Here is a 27,017-nt window from a genome sequence, read left to right on the forward strand (position 1 = left end):
CACTGCGTGCGAGTCGGCTATTCGACCTCCAGTAAAAAGTGACTAAGTTGCTGAGCGACCGGATCATAGCCAGACTCGACCGCAGGGAGGAATTTCTTTCATGCCTCACAAGCGACAAGAAAACAAGCTACTGTGGCCAAGAGTGTGTCCCCGTCAGCTTCTTTTGTCAACGTTGGAAATGAGTACGTTGCGTTAAATAAGGAGCTCATAAATTAAAGTGTGTTCAACCTTCTCCATGTTTTTTGTTTGGGCCCTGCGTTCACATGTTCCAGAGATGCCGCCTAGTAACCTCAAGAACTTCCTACAGCTGGCGCATTCAATGCAGTCCATGATTGTTGCCTTCGCAGCCAACATTCTTTCGACCTATAAGGCTGGTGTTCAACAGCGTTGCCAGATTGGGCTATTTACAGCCAAATTGGGCTACTTAAAATATTTTCTGGCTGCTTTTTAGATGATTTGGCGTTGTGGCTATTTTTAGGCTATATGCTCCCTGAAAAAATTAATGGTAAAATAACGTGTTTTAGGAAGTGCGCTACGTTTGGTTAGTAGTTTTTTGAGCTTTTTCATGTTTTGCTTGCAATTTTTTTTTGTCGCGGCTGGCGTTGGCTAGAGATTCTGTGTAGGGCGCTTTTAGCCATAGCTGGTCTGCTGGCCTCCGTTACCTCCATGCTGACTTGCTTGAAAGCAGCGGGCAGCGTTCATAAGGTTGAACACTGTTCAACCTCATGGACCTAAAATCCAGCAAAAAGTGGAGTTCATATCGCAATGCAACTGCTCTGGGATTTTAGGCCGGGCAGCGGAACTGAAACCCTTCTAGAAAGAGACTTGTGTTCCAGTATTGGCCCTGTACGAAGATGGTCTGCCAAGCGGAAGATATTTGACTGGATATGTCGCCCAATAAAACTGCAGCATAACCGTACTGAAAAACTAAAAGTTCTACAGGGCAATAACCTCATAAAATCTCATTCAATCACATAGAGTCTCATAAGGTGCACATCATTATCATAAAATATCGTACATAATTTATGATAACGTACAAGACACTATGAGAGCTTATGCAATTATATGCGACTTGTACGTGATTTCTTATGTGAATTGAGTGAGATTGTGTGAGAAAATGTGAGGTTATTGCCCCTTACAGATTTTTCAGTAGGGAACTGCAATAAAACTGCAGCATAAGGTCATTTCCTGCAGGCAGTGCCGTGCTTTACATACGAAGGGAAATTTCACATGTTTCTTTAAACGTTATCGATCTTTGCACGGATGACATTGAGGTAGCGGTAGTGAGAATACCGCTGAGCTTTCGAACTCTTTCTGTTGCATCCGTGTACGTGTCCCCGTGAAAGAAGGCAGCAATTGATTTGTTTCTGCAGCAGCTCTGTGATCAATGCCTAGCTACTCGAATCATCTGCGGTGATTTGAACGCCCATCATTCTGTGTGGGGTGACAGGAGCACAGATTCCCGTGGACGCATGTCTCGTAGACTTTATTGACGGTTTGGACCAGTGTGTTGCAAATGACGGAAGCCCCACTTTCTCCCGCCCTCCAGCCTCAGAGAGAGCTATTTACCAGCGTGAAGTGGTCAACAGCACCTGACCGCATGGGAAGTGATAAGTACCCAATTTTTGTGTTTGCTGCTGACTTTCCTATGGGCGGTCATGAAATCAGCCATGTCGTCAACTGGGACAAGTACAAAGAGTACCAGAGCGTGTTTTTGGTGATGTTAATGATAAAATTATTTCTAAAAATGGTAGCAGTTACGGCGGTCAAGTTACCCTTTTATGTTCCGGCCCCGGGTTTAAAATTCAGGAACCTTAGCACAGCGATAAGGGCGGAGCGACAAGCCACGCGGAAGAAGGGCGACAGAGACTTGAAGTAGGCCAACAATAGGCTGAATTCTGCCATTCGGTGGCGCACGAACAAGCTCTACAGCTTGCAATAGGCCTCATTTTGTGCTAGGTTGACTGTATTCTCACCGATGATGAGAATATGGCCAGTAATTGCCAGCCTTGCTAGAGAGCCTCGCCCTGTGCAGCCTTTTGAAGCTCTTGCAATGCGGAAAGAAAAACCCATTCCGTGATTGGCAGAGAAGTTTGCAGATGCGATTGTATCTGCAAATGCTGGAAATTACCACCAGGTTTAGATGGTATCACCAACAAAATGCTACAGAACCTGCCCCTGGAACTCATTAAGGGGCTCCTAAACTTTATGAATCATGTTTAGGAGACTGGCGATATTCCTCCGTCATGGAAGGTGGCATGTGTAGTTCAAGTGCTGAAGCCTGGCGAGGGTATTGTCACGCGTTTTTGCAGAATATCGACGGAAGAATAATCTTCGGTGGATCGGTGGGGAAGGAACACGAGCAAGGGCAGAATGACGTTTGCACGCTTCGCCGTGGTTCTGCTTCGACCGACTACTGTAAATAACCCCCCGTGCGTACTAAGCACGTAAAATATTTGGTGAGAGGTGCGAGGTTGTGACCACACCTACAGACGAAGCGATAGACTAGCTGGCTTACCACCAATGCCATCGCACGTGGCTGAGGACGGCACAACCAAGCACCCAGGACCATCCACGGCGAACAACTGGCCCCACTATCGAGAACCCCAGACAATCTCTGGACAATCTGAGGAGGACGTTGACGATGTGGCTGAAACACTACGAAAGAGTGAGTAAGTACAATGGCTGGAACGCTGCTACTAAGCTGGCTAACGTGGTATTCCTCCTTGCCTCTACTGTCTTCGACTGGCTCGATAATCATCAGGATTCGTTAAGTACATGGGCTATCTTGACAAGCGAGACGAAGAAAACTTTTGGGGACTAACCTGCAAAAAGAAGCGAGCCGAACAGATATTGCTTCACCGGGCGCAAGTACAAAGAGAAACTTGCACTGCATACATCGAAGCCATGTTAAAGCTAGGCAAGCTGGTCAATCCCACTATGCTTGAAGAAGACAAAGTCGGCCACCTCCTGAAAGGAATAACGGAAGACGTTTATAATTTTTTTATTAGCAAACAAAACCTGAGCACCCCCGCTGATGTTATGAAGCATTGTAGAACATTTGAGGCTCTCAAGCTGCGCCCTCGAATTACACCTGAATTCGAAAGACTGGCCAATGTCACCTCTGTAGCCAGTTTTGAAGCCTGCCCTTCAGTTTCGAGGGCTGATATGATAAGAGAGATTGTGTGCGAGGAGTTCTCAACATCAAGGGACACCCTCTGTGGTGAAGAACATGGGCGGCACAGTTGTGCACCCAGGCAAATTTCGCCGCCCTGTCCACTCCTTGGATTCAACCTAGCGGTGCTTCTTATATGGACGATCGGAACAGCTCTACCCAACGTTATGACCACCAGCCGACGGAAAGGAGGCCCGCCTACTCTAGAAACGATGTTCGTCAGCAGCGAGAGCCTGGCTACAACCAACGTCGCGAATTTGTTAGTGAGGACTCTTATGCTTATCGCTCGCGCCCTCAACCTGTGTGCTATAGGTGTGGCATTGTGGGTCATATCGCTAGATATTGCCGCCTCCGTTTTCCAACTGTCCAAGACTACCGACCCCTAGCGAACAGTCACCGACGACTGCACACTGAAGAGCAGCTATCCCCAACTATGTCCGCTTGGGACACATACGATTTGACATATTTTCGGAATTCATCCCCTGCATCTGATCGTAGTGTGACGCCGCGCACTCCAGTGCCAGTGAAGGTCACCTTCCCCTCGACTTCCCCTCCGCCTCCGGGAAACTAGGGCGCGGTCGATGAAGATGAGGCCGCCGGCGAGTCGATGACGTCCATACCGTGTTTATGTTAAAGAACAAATTGGAAGTGTTTATTGATGGTGTGAAACCAATGGCTCTTGTGGACACTGGTGCTACAGTATGTGTTACGAGTTGGGAGTTTTAAGAACCGTTTAGGTAGGAAAGTAATGTTCAATGGTGACCGTGCAGTGTTATTCCGTGTTGTGGGTGGTGAACCTTTAGTTTCACTTGGCGTGTGTGCTTCAGATGCTGTTATCGGTGGCCTCAAGTTTAGAGCAGAATTTGCAGCGCTGCCTCGCTCAACGCATGATGTGACTCTTCGGACTGATTTTCTGTAAGAGTGTGGTGCAACTTTAGACTGTGGTACGGGACAGATTGCTTTGAATCCTTCACTACTTTCGGCTCTTGTGGATGACCCGACGCATGATATTGGAGCATTTGCGGTGGAAGACGACACAATTGTGCCAGTTTTATCTGCAGCACTCGTGCAGGATTGCTCTATTCGCAACCAGTGCGAATCCTTTGAAGCTATAGTAGAATCTACGAGACTCACCTTCTCAAAAAAGTGTATCCTTGCGGCTCGTTGCATTGTTCCCATGATTACTGGACGCTTTGAGTTGTGGACAGTAAACCACTCTGAAGAGCCAACTGTGTTGCCTCGGGGCCTAAAACTCGCCCGTTTCGAGGAAGGCGTGTCAGGTTCCGTCGCGGCGTTAAACAGCTCTGGTGTGGAGACCCAAGTTACGGCTATGATCAATAAGTCTCTTTCTACAACCGAGCGCCGCATTATAGTGGAACTACTTCTGAAACACGTGACAGTGTTCGACTTTGCCAAGAACGACACAACACCACTGCCTACCAGTTGCATTCATAACACGATGAAAACCGGGTCCGCACCTCCAATACCTCAAAAGCCCTATCGACTCTTAGCAACTGAACGCAAGGTAATTGATGAGTAAGTTTAAGACATGCTAAAGCGCGGCATTATTCGAGAGTCTTCTAGTCCTTGGGCAGATCCAGTTATCCTTGTTAGAAAGAAAGATGGCACATGGAGATTTTATGTTGGCTACCGCCACTTGACGCAACTGACAGTCTGCACTCAGCTTGCTTCCTACTGCTCTCGTATTAACTTGAGATCCGGCTACTGGCAAATCCCCATGCATACTGCTAATAAAGAAGAAAACGGTATTCGGAACACTAGACGGACTTTATGTATTTAACGTTATGCGTTTTGGATTATGTAATGCGGCTGCCACATTCGAGCAGTTTATGGATACAATCCTGCGGGGACTAAAGTGGAAAATTTGTTTAAGTTATTTGGACGACGTAGTAATGTTTGTCAAAACATTTAGTGAGCACCACAGCCGTCTCAATATAGTGTTTGATTGCATGGAACGAGCTGGTCTTCTACTGAATGCAAATAAATGTCATTTTGGGGATCGTGAAACAATTGTTCTCGGTCACTCAGTTGATAAAGAAGGTGTTCGACCACATCCCAAGAAAATTGAAGCTGTCAAAAGTTTTACAGTGCCCCAATCAGTGAAAGAGCTGCAGAGATTTTTAGGGCTATGCTCGTACTTTCGACGCTTTATACCAAGGTTTGCAGACATCACTTAACCACTCATGTGTCTACTGCATGAAGATGCCCCATACAATTGGACCAGCGAATGTGACTCAGCTTTCCGTCATCTGAAATTTCTTTTGACCTCGGGACCCATCCTCCGCCACTTTTGCCCCTCAGCACCAATTGAAGTACACACTAACGCAGGTTGTATCGGTATCGGCGCTGTACTTATACAGCGCAAAGGAAGCGATCAGCACGTGATAACGTATGCCAGCCGCTTGTTGAGTAAATGCGAAAGAAATCACATGGTTACAGAGCGAGAATGTCTCGCCGGTATTTTCGCAGTACAGCACTTTCGCTCCTAACTGTACATGAATGCTTTCACCGTCGTGACTGACCGCCATTCCCTTTGCTGGCTCGTGAGTCTTCGTGACCTCTGTTGACGGCTGGCTCAATGGGCTTTGCGCCTATAAGAGTTTAATTTTACTGTGGTGCATACAATCGGTCATAAATACTCAGACGCTGATTGCCTTTCGCGTTTGCCACTTCAAACGGCTGCTGACGATGCAGACAATTTCGATAAAATACTTGGCTTCACTTACACAGGCCTTCCCAGATCTTCGAGTTTTCCGAACTGAGAGACGCAAAGACCAGAAATTAATCTATTTGTTTGATGCGGCCCAAACGTTTACAAAGAACACTTTTTGCTTTCGCGAGGGATTGCTTTACAAGAAAAATGTCGCCTCTGAGGAGCACGCATGCTTCGTGTCGTGTCGGAAAGCTTACGCGTCACAGTTCTTGAAATGATGCACGAAGACGCCATGTCTGGACACTTGGGAGGGGTCCGAACACTTAATGCACACAGCCGCGATTTTACGGTCCGAAGATGCGTTAAAATATCTCGCGTTATGTACCGAGATGTGTGCAGTGGCAGTGCGTTAAGCTGCCGACTTTAATCCCACCGGGAAAAATGCGGCCAATCACATCTCCAACAGCACCATTCGAGCAAGTTGACATAGGCTTTCTTGGAAGTTTCCCACGGCTTTCTAAAGGAAGCCGGTGAATTCTTGTGTGCGTAAATTATTTGGCCCACTATTGTGAGACAGCCGCAATATCATCTGCTACTGCGCCTGTAATGTTTCATTTCCTACTTCGATTCGTCAGTCTTTGCCACGGCCCTCCTGCAGTCCTCATTAGTGAATGTGGATGCCAATTCACAGCTGACGTTGTCGAAGAACTCCGCCACAGCGCCAGCAGTTTTCGCTACTCGACACATTATCATCCGCAAACGAACGGTGTAGTAGAACGCACAAATCGGACGCTCACCACCATGCTATCTATGTACGTCGCTGCAGATAGCAAGGACAGGGATGGCGTCCTCCCGTTCATTACTTCATTACAAGGAACAATAATTTCAGAGATATCATTACTGAGTGCGCGGTAGAAGTAGGCGGTAGGATAGTTAGAGAGGATACCGGTAAGCTGTCTAAGGAGACGAAAGATTTGATTAAGAAACGGCAGAGTATGAAAGCTTCCAATCCAACAGACCAGATCGAATTGGCCGAGATATCAAAGCTAATCAATAAGCGCAAGGTGGCCGATATAAGGAAGTATAACATGGAGAAAATTGAGCATGCTGTAAAGAACGGGGGAAGCCTTAAAGCGGTAAAGAAGAAATTGGGCATAGGCAAAAACCAGATGTATGCGATAAGGGACAAGGCGGGCAACGTCATCACTAATATGGACAAGATAGTCAAAGTAGCCGAGGAGTTCTATACAGATCTCTACAGTAGCCAAAGTAGTCAGGACCGTAATGAGATTGGCGGTGGGGAAAAACAGTCAGATGTTCCACCAGTGACGAAGGACGAGGTCAAGAAAGCACTAGAAACTATGAAAAGGGGGAAATCAGCTGGAGAGGATCAGATAACTACAGATTTGCTGAAGGACGGGGGGTATATCGTGCTAGAAAAACTGGCCACCCTGTATACGCAGTGCCTGGTGTCATCGACGGTACCGGAAGCATGGAAGAATGCAAACATTATCCTCATTCACAAGAAAGGGGACTCTAAGGACCTTAAAAATTACAGACCAATCAGCTTACTGTCTGTTACGTATAAGGTATTTACTAAGGTAATCGCTAATAGAATCAGGACAACCTTAGACTGCAATCAAGCAAAGGATCAAGCAGGGTTTCGGAAACGGTACTCTACTATCGATCATATCCATACCATCAATCAGGTGATAGAAAAATGCGCGGAATATAACCAGCCCTTATACATAGCATTCATTGATTACGAAAAAGCATTTGACTCAGTTGAAACCTCGGCGGTGATGCACGCATTGCGAAATCAGGGGGTAGACGAGCCATACGTGAAAGTGCTGGAAGATATATATAGTGGCTGCACAGCAACCATAGTTCTGCATAAAGAAAGTAACAAAATTCCCATAAAGAAAGGTGTTAGGCAAGGAGACACAATCTCCCCAGTACTATTCACAGCTTGTTTAGAGGAAGTATTCAGAGACTTGGAATGGGAGCAGTTAGGGATAAGGCTAGATGGAGAATACCTCAGTAATCTGCGATTTGCTGATGACATTGCCTTGCTAAGCAACTCGGGAGATGAACTGCAAATAATGATTGATGACCTAGACAGGAAAAGTAGAAAGGTAGGCTTGAAAATCAATATGCAGAAGACTAAGGTAATGTTCAACAGCCTCGGGAAGGAACAGGAGTTTACATTAGGTAGCGAAATACTGGAAGTAGTAGGCGAATATATCTACTTAGGACAGGTAGTAACCGCAGATCCGGACCATGAAAAGGAAATAACAAGAAGAATAAGATTGGGATGGAGCGCATTTGGCAAGCACTCGCAGATTATGACTAGCAGCTTACCGGTATCGCTCAAGAGGAAAGCATACAACAGTTGCATCTTGCCTGCACTCACCTATGGGGCTGAAACGTGGAGGCTAACCAAGAGAGTTCTACTTAAGTTGAGGACAACCCAGAGGGCTATGGAACGAAAAATGGTAGGGGTAACATTAAGAGATAGAAAGCGTGCAGAGTGGGTCAGAGAAATAACTCAAGTTAACGACATTCTAGTGGAAATTAAGAAGAAGAAATGGACATGGGCAGGACATTTAGTGCGAAGAGAGGATAACCGATGGTCGCTGAGGGTAACAAACTGGATTCCAAGGGAAGGAAAGCGTAGCAGGGGGCGGCAGAAAGTTAGGTGGGCGGATGAGATTAAGAAGTTCGCAGGGGTCAAGTGGATGCAGCTAGCACAGAACCGGGTTAAGTGGAGAGATATGGGAGAGGCCTTCGCCCTGCAGTGGGTATAATCAGGCTGATGATGATGATGACAACACAGCGCAACATGAGACACGGCTACAGCCCCACCTGCTCTATGCTCGCTCACCTCGATGTGGCCTCGACAACCATACTGCCGTTTTGAAGCGAAAGCTTCACTACGAGGGTTGGAACCAAGCTTTGTGTGAGCCGTATGCTGCAAAAGCCATATTCTGCGTATGCGCAAAACCGAGTGACGTCACGCGCAGCACAGGTGGCCGCCGTCGCCACAGCCGTCGCCGCCGCCGACTGCGTCGCCTGATCTTTCGCCGCAGCCGCGCGCTACTGCGCATATGCGTCGCCGTGCCTTTTCGCCACCATTTGACCTTATGAAGCGGAAATATTCACCACGAGGGTCGGAGCCGAGCTTCGCGTATGCCGTAACCATACAGCCAAGGCCAGCTGCGCAGCCCCCTCGCTAGGCTCAGCCGGCGTTGCCTAGCAACGCTTAAGAAATGTGCGACTCCTCCTTCTCTTGGATTCTCAGCCGAGCGCTTTACTGCTGTGCCACACTGCGTTTTTTTTTCTTTATTGCATAGAAGTTCAAGCAATTTAACCAGGTCACATTCCACAACCTGTCAATGCACAGCTACACCAGCATCGAGCCCTCACTTTGGTCCCACATCAAAATTCCGGGAGTCATATACATGCATCTAGTAAATGTAACCAGGCAGGAGGTCGATCTGCAGCAGCATACACCCCCCGAACCATAGCACATTGTTCTCTGAAGAGAGACTTCGATGAACGTGGTAGCTCTGCGTGGTGATCTGTCATGCGGCTCTTCCACGGGCTAAAAAGTCCCATGAGCACAAAAAGGTGACATGGCGCTTTCTGAAGCTTCCATTCTAGGCAAAATCTGATAGTATAGGGCGTAATATCAATGTCCTTTTTGGGAGTCCATTGAAGAATGTCCCCCCCCCAAAAAAAAAAAAAATTAACACTGCATCACTGCAATGCACAAAGCAGTGATCTATAGTTTCTGGCTGCTGACACAGGCGACAGTCTACTGATCCCGGCACAAACTTCCCTTTTGCACGAAGACACCTTTTGACAAGTAACGTCAATGTATGAAGTTTAAAAAAGAAAGTTCTTTGTGGCTGATTGTATGCACATTCGTTGAACCCGCTGTAATACACGATTGTTGAAAGAGGGGAGCTAAGGCTGCCTATACATCGGTACGGGAAATAGTGTCTAAATAAAAACTTTTATCATCGGTCTTCTGGATAGACTGTATAGGTATTCCAAGGAAAACCATACAGTGACGAAATTGAATGTTTTGGCAACTTTCTTAAGAAATCCGCACAAAGGATCCTCACTCCTATGACTAGTGGGCGCAAACAAAGTAGGCAAATGGGTACTTAATCATCTAATAAACACAACTAAGAGAAAGTGATGGCTTGCTGTTTTTAAAAAAGAAAAACCTTGAAACAAGCTGATGAACAAACAAGTGCTGCAGGCCAGCTTCACCAGCCCCCAGTGGGAGAAAGAAATTATCTCGACGCATAGGCTCCCATTGAGAGCGCCACACAAAAGTAGCAAAATTTCTGTGCATGGACTGTACTTTGGTTCTTGCACAATGTAGCACCTGCAATGCATAGATAAGCTTCGAAATCAGGAACACATTGCAAACTTGTGCTCGTCCAAATAGAGATCACTCCCTACCAATCCATGCATGGGTTTGTCGCCTAACGGATGAGATTTGAGAATCCCAGTGAGGCCCACTATTGTGATATTGGTGCAAAGGAACCCCCAAATACTGTAAGTCTTCTGAGTCCCACCTGATGCCGGCAAAAAATTTAGGCTTTGTACCTCAGTGACCTAACCAGAACCCCTTTGATTTATTAGGTTAAGAGACGCCCCCGAACTATAACAAAAACCCTCAGTTTCACGCAAAACCTCGGTCACACACTTTTTATCAGTACAGAAAAGGGCAACGTCATCAGCATGAGCCAGAATCTTAATTTCACATTGCGATATAGTGAGAAGCCATGAACCGCTTTGTTTCTTATCATACTACGACATAGGGTCTCAGAATATAACGCGAATAACAAAGGCGATAGAGGACAAACCCTGTTGAACTGATTATTTAAGCGGAATAGGTTTGGTAAAGTTTTGATTAACAAGTAGTGGCCGCTTTATAACATAGTTCAATGACTTTAAGCAAGACATCGTCAATTTTTGCCCTCTCAGACACAGGAAACAAATAATCATGATGCAAATTATCAAAAGCTTTTTGCAGATCAATCTGAATTAGGGCCACTTGATTGACCTCATCTGACACGATTTCTATACAGAACGTACAATATGAATATGGTTTTGAATACTACGGCCTTTGATTCCACGCGCTTGGTATGGGCCTAATAAGTCTAATGCCACAAGCTGAAGACGAGAAGAACCTTCGCAAATATTTTATAATCCATTTTGCATAAAGGTATGGGACGGTACTCTTCAACAGTTTTCAACCGACATGCGTCTGTGGTTTGCGGGATTAGTATGGTGTGGCCAGTGTAGAATGTGGGAGGCAAAAAGCCGTTGTCATAAGCTGTACTGAAAACATCCAATAAGGCAGTTGCTAAGGTAGGCATAAACGTTTTATAGAATTCACTGCTTAGACTATCCGGGCCAGGATACTTCTGGACCTGCAGCGAACAAATGGCCGACTTGACCTCATGTAAAGTAATGGATCCTGCAATGGTTGTCCGGTGCTCATCCTCAAGACGAGAAAAATCTTCTTTTATATGACTGAAATCAAACCCTCTGTTCCAGTTATTACTACCACTAAAGAGCCACACATAATAGTTGAAGAAGGCACCCAGAATACCAGGCGTGTTGGTGTACCGTATCGCTTCGTACGAATTTCTAAAAGCACGGCGGGATGGTTGTTGATTAGTGAACCTTCGTGTTCGCGACCTAATCAAGGCAGCTTGATATTTTCCTGCACTAAACTGTTGTAACTACGCTTTAGTATTGTTTACATCATCAAGATACGACCCCGGAGAAATTCTTTCCAACTCATATAGTTCGTTCAAGGTGCCCTTCAGTTCACGAATGTGAAGGCGCTTCAAGAATGTGATCCTTGATGATGCTTAAATTGCAAGATTCTTAGCCTCCTGCTTAAAAAAGCCTACTTTTGAAATACTGATCGATCGACACGAGCCCACGTGTCTTTGAGGCATGCAACGATGCAACTACAGACTGCTGAAAAATTCCACCCGAAACAAGGCAATTATTAGCTTCCATATCTCACACTGCAGTTGGAGTGGACGTCTAGTATGTTTTGCTATCTGAACAGGTACCATGCAGTGGCCACTAAGATATATCGGTCTCACCTAGTATCCATGAGCAGTAGGTAATGTGCCAGCCGTAACGTAGATCCTGTCAAGTCGGGCATTCGAAGACAATTGGAAGTGTATACTATCGCTTTTTAGTTGGCCAATGTCAACAAGGTTATGCTCACAAACTAAGGCAGTGAGAACAGCAGCACTGGGGTCATAACATCCGCTATATACTGATCGATCCTCATCGTTACATACACAATTGAAATCTCCCAGCAAAAAAATTTCGCGATCTGTGCGCGTGATATTTGCCAATATCAAGAAAAACACTTTCCTTTCTTGCTGCTTAACAGGCGCATAGACACAAACAATTCGCCACTGCTGGCCCGAAATGGTGCGGTTACAACATAGGAGCCGCCCCTTATCATCAATACAATATGGCAAGTCATTCATGTCTAGTGTATTGCGCAGAAACAGCATGCACCTTCCGGACAATCCTTTCGAATGGCTGACGATAATATTATATCGAGATAAAAACATCTCATGAGCATATCCTCATCCGTAGCCAATATAGTTTCCTGAATTGCAGCTACATTTACACAACCGCTTTCAAACAGTTGCTTTAACTGGCACTGGCGCCGTCCATTCCGCAAGCCTCTAACGTTAAGGGTAGCAATTTCAAAAGCTGTGATCCCCGCCATTTCTTCTGCGTACATTATTCAACTCCATCCGCCGAAGCGGGGAGAGTCGCCAGAAAATTGGCGACTTTTTGAGCTTAACTGCCCGTTTTTTTTTAAACCAATCTTCCTCTTGCATCCTCCTCTGATACCTTGCTTGGATCTTTGCTGACACCAAGCTCCTCCTCCACGGGACACTTTAACGGCGCGCTGCTGTGCATGGAGACCTCTGATGTTGCTAAGGCTTCAACCCATGATGCCGGAAGCATTCGTTACTCACAGCTCGAAGATCAGTCACCAGCTCCTTGCAGACATCGGTACTTGACCTCAGACTCGGCGCACTACACTCCAGCGACACACCATCGACAGAGCAGCGTGGACGCACATTCGCTTTCTCGGCAAGCCCCAGGGGCAGATCTCGAGATGCACTTACAGCATGACGCGGCTTTTAACTAGCTCAAGATTTGAAGCACCATGCTCAAACTGGCCAGAGGCCCAAGGCTTGGGGTCGGCAAGTTCACTAGGTGGCGGCTTGATGGCTGTGGATAATTAATGGTCACTGCTTCATACGGAACCGCGGTGTTGAACTCTCCAGAAGGGTGCACAATATCCGAAATGTCCATGATGTGCTCTGAAACTCCATCATCTTCTTTAGACCAGGAGCCCTGATGCTACCTATTGGCATAGGTCAAGACACAGGCATCCAATGTATGACCGAAACGACGACACTGGGTGCATCGAGGCGTACGGCACTGCCGCCGGACATGTCCGACTCCACTGCACTGAAGACACGGCGGAGGTCTGCCCGGAATGATTACCAACGCCTGAATCCCAAACACATTCAGGGTCTGAGGAATGCTGGAAGATGAAACACAATCTTTCAGCAATAGAGAGACTTGCCTGTTTGCTGTCTCCATGTGTTCCATCCTTGGACAACACCACGTTTCTCGCTCCATGGTCTGAACAGTGCCATACGGCTTCAAAGTTTCTACAATCCGGCGATGTTCCACGTGGCGTGGGAGCCAAAGCAGCTTCAACTTAATATTTCTCGTTTACGGATCAAATAGCATTTCAGCCCTTTTACGCGTAGCTAAGCCAAGTCCACAAGTTACTGTTTTGAAACGCTATTCTCACAAGTCACCATCAAAACCTGGCTCATTTGATATTGTCCAATGCAGACGATATTCTGAAGGTCCCTAACACGGGCAAGGACATCCCTGAAGTCAGGCGCTCGGTACGGACGGCCATTTAAGTCGCCATGCAAAAATACAGTGTTGAGCTCTACATTACCGGACGGCTGACGAGGCAGCGCAATGTTGTAGGTGTCCACGGTGTCTTCAGAAGACGAAAAACCTCGGCCAACGGCCGAAGTGCTGTTTCCAGCAGAGCGCATTGTGAAACGTGGCCGTTCCAAACGAACGCCATTGAACGTGTCCCTACGCTCCGGGTAGCGAAACACTCTTCATACTTCCGCTTGTCTACCGTGAGGATGATAGCGGTGTTACGCGACTGACAGATGCTGCGATTGGCGCGCAATTTGAAAGTACCAAAGACTAAAATAGTAAAATAGTTAAGTCACTGACGTCAAGGATGTGACTTCACCTATCTACCATCAGCTATGAGGACAAAGCGAGAACGAGTGTGCTTTAATGCCGCCGGGCGGCGCTTCTTGCCTTCCGAGAGTGACAGATGCTGCGCCTTTCCTTTCCTGGAAACGAATTATAGAACGCCGGTGGGCCTTCCGGGGTGGTGCAGTGGTAAGACGCCCGTCTACTGTGCCGGAGTTCCGAACCCGCCCACGGCGGATGCGTTTCGATGGAGGCGAAACGAAGTGACGTCCGTGTGCAGTGCGATGTCAGCGCACGTTAAAGATCCCCAGGTGGTCGAAATTATTCCGTAGTCCTCCACTACGGCTCCTCTTTCCACTTTCACTCCCACCTTCCTCCCTTCCCTTACGGCGTGGTTCAGGTGTCCACAGAGCAAGTGTGACAGATACTGCGCCTTTCCCTTGCTGTGAACCAATTATTATTATTATTATTATTATATGAACGCCGGTGAACGTAGACGCGCTTGACATAAGCCAAGGTGAGTTTAGCTACGCCTGGGGTCGTGAAACGCTCTTCATAATTCCACTTGTTTACTGTGAGGATGATAGCGGGATTCCGCAAGTGACAGATACAGCTGCGATTGGTGCGAAATGTGAAAGTTCGAAAAACTAAAATCAGTTAAGCTGAGCCCCGCCAGGGTGGTGTAGTGGTAAGATATCCGACTACTGTGCCGGAGTACCCGGGCTCGAACCCGATCGTGGCGGCTGCGTTTCGATGGAGTCGAAACGAAGAGGCGTCCGTGTGCAGTGCGACGTTATTTCACGGTAAAGATCCCTAGGTGGTCAAAATTACTCCGTAGCCTTTCACTACGGTTCCCTTTCTCTCTATCCACCTTCACTCCCACCTTCCTCCCTTCACTTATGGCGGTTCAAGTGCCCACAACTATAAGTGTGACAGATACTGCTCCTTTTCCTTCCTGGGAACCAATTAATATTATTATTATTAGGCTGCTGCCAAGGATGAGATATCACCCATCTGCCGTCAGCTATGAGGACCAAGTGAGAATGAGTAAATCCCCTCAATAGGGGCTTTAAGAACGAGGGCACTCCAACGCCGCCGGGCGGCGCTTCTTGCCTTCCGCAGTGACAGAAGCTGCGCCTTTCCTTTCCTGTAAACGATTTATAGAATGCCGGTGAACTTAGCCACACTCAACATGGACGCCAAGGAGAGTTTAGCTGCTGGAGAACGGTGCAGAAGACCGGAGAAAACTTCTGATCCTGAGGTAGGCACTGCTTTTCGCTACGTTTATCCAGCCATAGCAGAGATAAGCCACCCTTTAATTTTTTTTTATTCATGACGAACCTTCTCTCGGTACCACACTCTGCAGAGCTGAAGAAATTCGCCAGCTGGCCAGAGTTTGAATTTTACCTTCGCATGAACGTTCTAAGAACCGCTACGACGCCCGAAACCAACAAGTTGCTTATGTGCCTGACGACTATTTGTGGTTGTGGACACCCCTACGTAAGCGTGCTCTTTGTCAGAAACTGCTGTCACGATAAACTGAACCGTTTCTTGTGCTAGAGCGCATAAGAAACCTGAAATACGTTATAGCACGCATAACTGCAAATTTTCGATGGTCACATCAGTTTCAGGTGGTGCATGTAGCCAGTCTCAAGCGATTTTATTCCAGAGGTTCTATGTAACTCACTCTACAGGCTTCGGCTGCGAGAAGGGGAATGTCACGCGTTTTCGCAGAACACCGACGGAAGAGGAAGAATGGTCGGGTGGATCGTTAGAGAAAGAAGAAGAGGAAGGGCAGGAGGACGTTTGTACGCTTCGCAGCGGTCCTGCTTTGACCGACCCCTGTAAATACCCGCCCCCCCCCCCCGCCCCTATGCTTACTAAGCACGTAACAATATTACGGACCTTGTCCCGTATCGCCCCGTGTCCCTGACCGCACAGCTAAGGTGATGGATAAGCTGGCAAATGAACGCTTATCGTGGTGGCTTGACACCAAAGCACTGCCAGCATGTATGAGGACTAAGTGCCCAAGATAGCGTCTTAGATTTGGCGAGTCACATTGAACACCAGAGTTTTCGGCCTTTCAATCTTAGCCAATTTTCTTGATGTTGGAAAAGCTTATGGCAGAGTGTTTCAGAGCTTCATTTTGAACAGGCTGCATAGCGTGGGTGGCAGTGGCCGTACAGTTCGAGTACGGTTAGGGAATGCAGTAAGCACCGAAAGGGCTGTATCACGAAGAGTGCCACAAGGAGGTGTTCTTTCCCCCACGTTCTTTAACGTCGTAATTGCTGGCCTTTCCGATTCATTGCGAAGAAATTGCATGTGCCATATATATGCTGACATTTGTATTTGGATTACTGGCAACCAACACAAACGATTAGCCCTGATAGCAAGACAGGCTCTACTTACTGTACAGCTTACCTTCAAGGTGCGAGATTGTCTCTATCAGTGGAAAATCCGGTTTTGTTGTTTCCAGGAGTAGGAAGACGTCATGCGCCGTTAAAGATAGACCTTGGTAACTCTTCCATTCGCCAATTCAATCATACGCGTTTTCTGGGTGTCATTATTGACTCACATCTACAGTGGTGAAAAGCTGTCGACGCGATTGTCTCATCTCGCGTCTCAATGTGATCCGTAGAACCGCAAGTAAGCAATAGGGAAATTCGTCTTCAAAGGTCCAACTTCATGAAGCGCTGGTGATCTGTCGCATAATGTACCAATCACCTTTAGTTTCCCCTTCGGCATCACAGCTTGAACGTCTCAAAGCTGTCCATAGAAAGAGCCTACGAAGAGCCATTCGAGTTCCTCAGGTGGCAGCGAACAACGCAGTACTGCGTGAGTCACTATCGGAAGCTCTTACCCTTGTCGCTTCTCAGATACTACTAATGCAACTTGGCCGCATCGGAAATACGGCAGCTGGGCAATCCCTTCTTCAGCGGATAGCCAAGTGATCTGGGTCGAGAGCCTACTTGAAAATACTCTCACCTCTCTAGGCATTAATATTCGAAGGCAAAGAAAACGGTTGAAACCACCCCGGTCATTTCCGGCCTTTGACTGTAAGGTCACCATTGCTCCTGTGAGCGCAAAGCGTAGTTCTCCATCAGCGGCAAAGCGTTCAATCGTACTTGAACATTTGGAAAGAGTATGTCCGCCATTTTCACATTTTCACTGATGGTTCTGTAGACAAAGTCAGAAAATCTAGCTCAGCGGCTTTTTACATTTCTTCTATGGACTATGCTTGGGGCACACACTTCACTGAAGTCATATCCTCCACAACGGCCGAAAGTGTTGCTATTGAGGCGGCTTTATGGAAGCTATGGTCTTGTTCTGCTCAACGTGTTGTCATCATAAGATTCAAATCCACCTTTCAAAGGCTAGAGCGCGGGTTCCCTACTCATGCCTTGTCTATAAGCTCTCTACGCTTGGTGCAGAATCTGCACAGCAGGGGCTTTGCATTTTCTGGGTGCTCTCACAAATAAGTGTCAGATGCAGAGGCAACGAGGTGGCAGACAGTCTCGCCCATGAAGAGCTGTCAGGTACTTCCTCAAAAAAAGTTCCTGAAGATAAAAAGGACCCTTCAGAGAAACGGTATTCAACAATTTTAGTATCCTGTGGAGTGCGCCCCATAAGCGATATGTGAACAAGGGTCTGTGAAGATATCAGGCCACTCTACTACATCGAATTCATACTGGCTATGCTCGTACTCCTGCCTGGATGCATAAGACGGGCATGAAATAGTCTCCGGTATGTTTTATATGTGGTGTGTGCGGGGATATTGACGGTTATATTATGGGCTGTCCAGAGTCGAACGTGGAAAGATGTGCGATGCTCGCTTCCTTCAAGAAGACAGGAGCCTTTCGTAATGCACTTCAATACATTGTCTACCCGAGTAGAGATAATACATGCAGAAGGGAGGCCTCACGCCTTCTTTTACAATTTCTGCATGATACTGATCTTGACTCTAGATGATGACATCTGGAATGGACGGTGTTTTACTGCGAGTGAATGTGTGCATAGATGGTGACATCTGGAGTGAACTATGTTATACTCTAATTGAATGCGTGCACAGATGGTGACTGCTGTAAGGGAATATGCACTATTATGTGACTGTGCGCATAGTGGGGCAGATTTCACAGATATTAGGACTTTTTTTTAACCCATAAGTGACGCTACGGTGGAGCAACTGCCGGCAGAATTTGCAAGACTAATCCCACCTGTAGCATACAACTCTCAACCTGATAATGCGGCACACGTAGATGGCTTATCACCGCATGCGCATATATAAGGAAGCTAGAAATAAAATTGGAACAAATTTTCCCTCATTCGTCATCTGGTTTGCCTTTTTCTGCCGCCGAAATAGCCGCCACATTAAGCCTTAAAAAGTATTTCACAAAATTTGTCAACTGGTTATTGACGAACTGCTGATTCAGGGAAGAGTAAAGCAGCTCATTGTCCGTACAAGTGTATGCAATGCGACGTTTAAAAATAACAGCATCGTTATCTTGGTGAAACCGCGACACATTTCCTGGACGGCAAGCACACAACACAGGCGGCACATGCGACTTGCGAGAGGCCATGTTCACCAAAGACTGTGCATGACCACATCGCAGGACGCCTCCGCATAGAGGAGGGAGTGCGGTATTTCCGTATTTATTTTCGGTTGACCGAAAAGCTATATAAAAGTCAAGAATGTGCGTCCTAACTGAGTTTTAAATTTCTGAGTTGATAGTTTGAAAAATGGTCCGAGAAAAATGGTCAAGTACTTAAATGACTATTTGCTGCTTGCTGAGATGCTGATTAGATCTAAGTGGACTACTTTCTACGTAGGTGCAAACAGCTTGTGAGACGAAGTGCAGATGTCTAAATGAAGTGTGCCCGCGGGCCTTGTTCGTATCAGCCATGACAACATCATACCAAACAATTTATGAATAAATGCAGCCTTGTCTAATGACGGCTAGACAGAGGGCAAGACTAGACTAGATGCACAGTGAACTACGACTAAATAACTCTTAACACAAGTTGGAATATCAGCACAAATTGTTCAAAAATGTCATGGCACAATTTAAAGAACCGCTATTTTCGAACGATGAGTTTTACACCATTTGATTGCATGGTGATTGAGAAGTTATTTCTCAGGTTCTCGTAATCTTCAATCACTAAGATGGCTTCCAGCTTTATGCATGTCTATTTCCTTTCATCTTCATGGAAACAGTTTATTAACGTCTTGCACTGACCTCTGAGCAAACCTAATTAATAAGCCAAAATTTTTTAACAATAATAAGCACGGAAAGGACCAAATTCTGCACGATAGCATTCAATAGCGTGATAATCTGATAATGAGGCCTGTGCCAAACTGCTTGTGAATTTTGTTTCCTACCATGAACCATATTAGAACTTCGGTAGAGAGTCGGGTCGGCATGAATTTCATCTATTTGCTCCCTCGTGTTCCGAGATAATTCTCTTTCTTTGTAACCGTAGTACCGGAAGTTGTTTAAATTTAACTGAATGGGCAAGTATAAGTTTGTATCAACGTATAGGTACGTACTATCAGTGGTGTTTTTCTCTGCCCTCTCTAACGGGGAAACCTGGCAGCTTTGGCAGTGCTTCTTTATGCAAGACCTGCTAACAACCTCTTCAGCAGGATTGATTTTTGCGTGAATTGCGCACATCTTTACGTCCTTTCTCACATGACCTGCTTTCTTCTGTCTGATTCTGCCTCTAATATGTACAAATATAATCCTCAAAATCTCGTACAGGTTACCTCATGTGTCTCAATGAGCTTGATGTCAGGGAAGAGCCGCCCCACAGCCTGCGCGAATTGAGAGGCGTCCGCAGCAGCGGTATGCTTCAACATGAACTCGAGCCTGTAGCCACGACCGAACTTCTCCCTGAAGTGCTGTAGCGTGCCCAGACACTTCATCTGTCCGTCAACCATGATTGTCAGGCGGTCGCAGGAGTACTCGCATTCTTCCATGCTGTATGTAAGCAAAAATGTCACAGTAAATTCCGGACTAGGTGAAAGAATAACTCGACATAAGCTCAAGTCCGGTCTCCAAGGTTAATTAGAATAACTAAACAATTTCTTTTTTAACGATCAGAAATACAAAAATATACACACCTATGGTCCCATCATAGCAAATGCTGCAAAAACTATTGCATCAGGCAGCCGTAAGAAGTGATCACAACTACGCAGTATACATTCAAAGGAAAACCTTAACAAAAAGCCGTCAAAATTGTCGAATAAAGTGTGAAAATAACCTGAATGCAATATCGGTAGTCAAGAATCTTGTTAGAATGAAAGCAACTTTGAAATAACCTTTAACCTCAGAAAAGATAACAATCTATGAAACAAGAAATACAGAAGGGAATGTTTGAATTTTATTTGTTTAACAGTCTTCACCAATCTGAGATTGACAGTTTATTCATTTTACAACTTAATTACTATTTCTTTTGCTTTTCGGAACGAGTGATGTCATTTCAGCGTTTATATAAGAATTATAGCAATTAATTTTGCCCTCGTGATGCAGACATAAACACCTCACCACTTCCGTTGAGATGATGAAACCTGAAACGAAGCAGTATCAGGAAAGAAGAAAATAATGAATAATTAACCAGACAAAAAAAGCGATTATGCTTTCAGTGAACGTCGTTTGGCTAATTTGTGTGCACATGCATTAACTAGCCCAACTGCATGTTCTACTGAATCAAGAAAGAAGGTCTAAAGTAAATTCTACAGCGGTCGCAGTCGAATACTTCGCGGTGATCTATGTATTAGAAAACATAACGCGTCAATTCAATGTAGAATACACCAAATGCATTTGTTGTCTCTACTCCATTGAGTGCGTAGAGGCTTATAACATTCATTCAAATGTTTATTTGTAGGTACATAGAAATACATTGAATTTCTAGGTGATTTTGACTTTTATGGTCTGCCGCACTTAGCCGAGGCCCATCTCATGGTCGCGTTGCTTGGAACCGGACGGGGAAAGAAACCCATTGCTAGCGAAACCAATCATTTGGAATGACAATTTTGCAATGACTTATAAATATTGCAATGACTTGAAAATACTGAGTAAAAAAACAAAAATAAAATAACCTTTCACGTTCTTATGCTGTTAAAATTTAGCCTTTTGATTTCTTGAATAGAGCGCGGCATATTTATTCTGCAGTAATTGTATTGCACCTTATTTTGTTGCGGCTTTCTTGCTCTTGTAAACCCGGTGGAACCTTCAAGAACGCGATGGGCTTGCGTACGGGAAGATGGCGGTTCAGCGGTGTCTTCGTTGTATCGTCACATGTATCGTCACGTCTTCGCCTTGCCATTTGGAAGCGGCACACAGCATGGACGTAGTTTCTTATGTATCAGACGTAGGCGCACGTCGTTGTGTTGGTTGTGGTAAAGCTCCTCGGACGGTGCTGCGCCAGCTCTTCTCTGGAGAGGCGTTCCGTCGCGGAAAGTGACGGCAGGCACTGTTCGAACGGGGCCTAAATGATGTCGCTTTGTAATTTTTACCCAGAAGGTAAGCAAGTGAGCATTTAAATTCCTCTCTGGGCACGCGTTACATTCTTCACAGCCTTCCTCCGTTAGCTTCACTGCTCATTTCGCTTACTGCGTCGCCTAACTCCATTAATTCGTTCGAGGAGATGTTACTGACGAGTTGGCGTGCGGACCATAGTTTTACATGATTTACGTCGCTACATTAAAAGAATATGCTCAAAAGAAGTGTTTTTATGAATGACGCTGCCGATACGGCAGTGACGTCTCGCGCCTCTGCGAGCCCAGCAGCATGCTATGAAATCCTCGTTAATGTTCCACAGTTCTTGTTTTTGTTACGTTTCATAAAACATTGATAGAATAAACTTGCTCCTCTGGCACTTCGCAGCACTTATTATAGTGCTCGAATAAAACTTTAAATTCTGCACACGAGTTCTAAGTGATTTGCTAACATTAATCAGTAATAGACGTGTTCGTTAGTGTTTCTTCAAATGCCCACCTTTTTATTGCGCTTACTCATGAGCTTTCAAAGGTGATTATTACCGGCTTAATAATGGCCTCAGATGTTATGCAGTGTGGCACGCATTTCTTTCAATTGTTTCTAATGCATCTTGCAGCTTCCAGTACGAGCCACCGTTATGCCACCAGAACCATCCCCAACCTCGAAAGAAAGCACCAGCTGCTTCAATAGCGCAACCAGAAGATTCCGCAGTCCGTACAACAAAGCACTTACCCTGGAACCTGACTTTAGCCCAAAAAGCGCTATAGATAATTTAAAAACTTTTTCATGTGAACATAAGTCAGGACACCGCCGCTCTGGTTCAGTGTGTTTTCCCTTGAAAACAGATTTCTCCCTAAATAGTTCATCTAGTAAGAAGCAAGGAGCTTCGTGTTTGGCACCCGGGCATGCATGCACTATAATGCTTGATGAGAAGTAAGTACCGTCTGTTGCAGAAGTTTGCGGCCCAACGCGCCGGGCAGAGGAGCAGTATCGCTCCCGAGAGGCGGCGCTGCGCCCGCCGGCGCTGCCTGGTGACGTAGCTATAAAGAGTGAGGAGGCTTGTTCTCTTCCCCTCATACCGCGGTTTATATCGCACATCTTAGCTCTCAGCCGCGGGATGAGGGGAAGAGAACAGGCCTCCTCACTCTTTATAGCTACGTCACCAGGCAGCGCCGGCGGGCGCAGCGCCGCCTCTCGGGAGCGATACTGCTCCTCTGCCCGGCGCGTCGGGCCGCAAACTTCTGCAACGGACGGTACATCCAGAAAATCTTTGGAGCACACCGCCCGATAGGTTCGAAGACTTTGTGGATTACTGTGGCTTGCAAGGCTACCATCTTTGTGATAAGGCCCTGGTGTTCATGGCTAGAGGCATTGGAACGTCATGGGAACAGCTCATTGCTTATGTTTGTACGTGTGAATGCCTTTGTAAGGTTTTTATTGAGACTTGTGTCTCGAGACAATATCGATCATGCCCTTTCTATGCTGTAGTCCTGATGAAAGAATAGAACCTGCTTGGCAGTGTGAAGCGGTGACGTATATGATGAAATGTTTTCCTTCTTCACACGATTTAGGCTTCATTGGTTTGCGAAGCAGAGGAAGCCCGAAATTTATTACATGGATGCTCATGCGAAGGCAGCACACAGGCACAAAAAAAAGGCTAAGTACTTCAGTCTATTCAGATGTCCGACGTTTTAATGCGGTGGTTAGTGAAGGGTTGTTTTGTGGCATGCATATATTTCAGTTGCGTAATATTTCGGTTTATGAGAATCTTACTGCCTTCGCATGTGTGCAAGCTGACTGCATTTGCAAACAAATCATTCCACCAAATACCAATTGTTGTCGAGGCTCCCGTGCGCTTGTTTCCATGCTGGCTCTATTTCACTTGTATTTCCTGATTCTGTGGGCACATAGCTGTGCACAATTTAACTTGTAAATAACTATACACACGAAAAAATATGTGTTGACAGTACATACTTTGTTATGTGTATTTTTCATCTGCAAGCTGGGCCGTACTGCTGATGTGACATACTACTTTGTGTTATTATTGGAGATGTATATTCCATCTTGTTTTAAGGCTTTTTGTTCGATTTACTGCACCATATTGCTGCTTGATCACGTGCGGAAGCTGGCATTAAACTGCTGTTGCTTCTCCGATACTAAATTCTGCCTTTGTGTTTTTCGTGGTGTGCAAGCACTATGGCGCGTTTGTCACTCATCAGGCCAGTGGATGACTGAAAATGAAGCTGGATGTAATTAGCGGTGTAAAGCTGCATGCTTTTACATGGCTCGCACGGAAAGGCAAGGCCAACGACAACGGAGACTGAACGATGCTTGGACAGGCCGGCGAAGAATAGACCCTTTTCAACAACGAGTTTTTTTTAAATTGGCTGTCAAAGTTTCTGCCAAACGGAAGTTCCACAGTAGTTACGGGGCCAATTTTTTTATTTTTGCTGAATTGGCCGAGCATCGTTCAGTCTACCTCGTCGCTGGACGTGTCTTTCATGTCTGCGAGAAAAACGATTCGAAATTCGCGCCTAACATATGTCACTATGACGCCATTCTGTTGTTGGTCTGCTATTAGCACTAGTACTTAGAACAGTGCTCAGGATGGCGTGGCGGGCAAATAAACTAGTGCCTCACTCTGTCGGTCCTCATGGGGCGCTATCCAAGTTTCGCTACCGTGAGATCTACCTTGACCTAGCGGCAGTGACATTCCGGTGCGTGATCGTGGTTTTAAGGCGAAAGCCTTCAATGCCTCATTGTTGTCAACAGAAGCTGTCGACAGAGGGTGTCGCAATATCTAGAGCGTAGCATAAAAATAGATAAACCTTGACTCCCCCGGGAATCAAGCCTCCATCCCTTGGATCCCCAGCCAAGCGCTTTAACCAACTGCGCCATGCCTCGGACTATGAAACGCTCATCTTAAGTCCCCTTGTCTACCGTGAGGATAGTGGGATTCCGCGAGCTGCAGATACTGTGCCTTTCTTTTCCTGTAAATGAATTATAGAACGCCGGTGAACTTTGGTGCTTTCAATGAAATGATGGTTGTGTTCGGCGCGCGATGTACCGTCACGACACGGCACGTCATGACGTTAGCAGGCGACTCATGCATATACGCCCCATCGGCGTCCAACCCAGGCGTCTGCGCGGCGCCTTTCATTTGGCACGTCATCGAACCCCGCACCACCCAGCAAACAGAAGCAGACCTAGATATCTTGGAGGCGTTAGTACATCAGGCATCAGCAACATTTCAAATCGATTTACAGGAGAGAGCAATGTGATTTGAGTCAGAACCTGTGCAAACACTGAAGATTCTGCTTACTCCCTGTTACCCCCATCGCATGAGTCTTCGCATGAGTCTTCCTATTTAATAAACGACTTTTTATTCAACTTAACATTTAGAAGGAAAAAAGACACAATATCTCTTACAATTCTCCGTGGACACGTGTAGCGCGCCGTAAATGAAATAATAATTGGTCCACAGGAAGAGAAAGGCGCAGTATCTGTCATACTTGCCCTGTGGACACCTGAACCGCGCCGTAAGGGAAGAGAGAAGGTGGGAGTGAAAGTGGAAATAGGGAAAGGGGAGCCGTAGTGGAAAGCCACGGAGTAAATTCGACCACCTGGGGATCTTTAACGTGCGCTGACATCGCACGGGGCGGGGGGAGGGAGGTGGTGAAGGGTGGCTGTTCCTGCCTCTGCGGGGCTGGGATTGGTCGGTCTGCCCCTCTTGCGGCTGGGGCTACCGGCCGCCGCATTTTGTCTATTGTAGGCCGTCATTACACCCGCCACCGTTTAGGTGGTGGACGACGGCTGTTGCGGCGCGCGTCTTTCTTTCCCTCTTCTTTTCCTTCTCTACTTTCTCTCTTCTGTCCGCATGAGGCAGCGGAGGTGTCTCAGCAACAGAGCCAGTAGCAGGCCTGTGCATTTCCTTTTCCTTCTTCCTACAGCCACAACATTAACAACATCGCACAGCTCACGGAAGCCACTTTGTTTCGCCTCCATCGAAACTCAGCCGCCGTGGTCGGGATCGAACCCGGGAACTCTGGCACAGTTGTCGGGCGTCTTACCACTGCACCAGCACGGCGGGGCGAGGAAGATGGGAGTCAAAGAAGAGACGGAGATACAGGTGCCGTATTGGAGGGCTATGATCCACCACGATACAATGGCTTCCGCCTCATCGCACTTTAGTAGGGTGCTTCGATGCCTTTCGCAAAGCGGAGGCGAAAGGCATCGAGGTACCCTACACTTTAGTAGAGTCACTGGAAAAATTTCAGAGTGCCGCATTCGTGTTCCCCGCGCCGCCGCTCGCCTACTGGCTGATGTGCGTCACGTGACTTCGCGTCGCCATATCCCTTCCAAGCGCGTGCGCGGAATACGCGTGTTGCGCGGGAGTTCCTCTTTTTCCGATTGTTTCTCGCAGTGTACACTTGAGCAACTCTGCTGTACCTCTCGTTCGGCACCAGGCCTGAGTCTGGAAATGCGTTTTCTCTGTGCCTGAATGAGAAGTGTGATCTGCATTAGTGGTAGGTGTGGCTTCACAGAACCAACTAGGAAAAATTCGTGCCATCGAGAAATACCTTCTTGTGCAAAATACGCTGGTTCATTGGTTTGAAACTTTGTTCGTTTAGCCGCAAAAGAAGCGCACGAAATATTGAACGTGAACATGGTTCGCCTATGGCAACATGTGTTTACCTTCCAACGCCGTGGGCCGCGCGTGCGAAGCAATACGCAGCGTCCATTTTACTTCAGGAATTTTACAAAAAAACTACCCTCACACTGAATTAAATATTCAGCCAGCCGGCATCAGATACATCCATATTCAGTTCTCCGAAATCACACACACTCTGTCCGTGCATGCATGCGTTCGGGCGCTTGTTCGTGTGCGGATTGATGACCGCCAGCAGCCCTTCTTTTTTTAATTTTATTGTTAATGTAAATGTACACGAAACTCTATGCACAGATTTATTAGTTATTTATTTCTAGTTGTACGTTAAAGAAACCCGTGTGTTAGAAATTTCAGGACCCCTCCACTACGGTGTCTCATGTACGAGTCGCTTCGGGATGTTAAACGCCATAAACTAAACCAACCAATTTGGCAAATGTGTGTCAAGCCATCAATGTGCGATGTCATTTTAATTTTTGACGGCAGTTAATGAGCGACGTTCTAGCTAATTGGCGGCACGAGGCGCATGGCGATGAAACAACATAAAGATATATTTCACAATGAAAAGTACAACATTCACAACCGTGCTGTGATAGCGATGATATAGTAAGCCATGTTTTGTTTTTTTCAGGGTGAAAATGAGCGCGACCAGCGCGTTACTTTTCCTTCACT

The 27,017-nt window shown here is 46.4% G+C and overlaps 1 protein-coding gene and 1 pseudogene across 1 annotated transcript in view; both read right to left on the reverse strand.

Annotated features, from left to right (window-relative positions):
• LOC146180834 (ATP-binding cassette sub-family A member 17-like) overlaps nucleotides 1–27,017 on the reverse strand; it is a 79,725-nt gene that overhangs the window by 9,717 nt on the left and 42,991 nt on the right. The window contains exon 5 of the mRNA XM_084575664.1: nucleotides 19,945–20,158. Within this exon, the coding sequence (XP_084431790.1) occupies nucleotides 19,945–20,158 (214 nt within the window). The remainder of the gene's footprint in view (nucleotides 1–19,944; nucleotides 20,159–27,017) is intronic.
• LOC146180835 (uncharacterized) lies at nucleotides 13,068–14,008 on the reverse strand (annotated as a pseudogene).

This window comes from Amblyomma maculatum, chromosome 8, assembly GCF_055883805.1.
Source record: "Amblyomma maculatum isolate TAMU_Amacu chromosome 8, ASM5588380v1, whole genome shotgun sequence".
Classification (NCBI taxonomy): Eukaryota; Metazoa; Arthropoda; class Arachnida; order Ixodida; family Ixodidae; genus Amblyomma; species Amblyomma maculatum.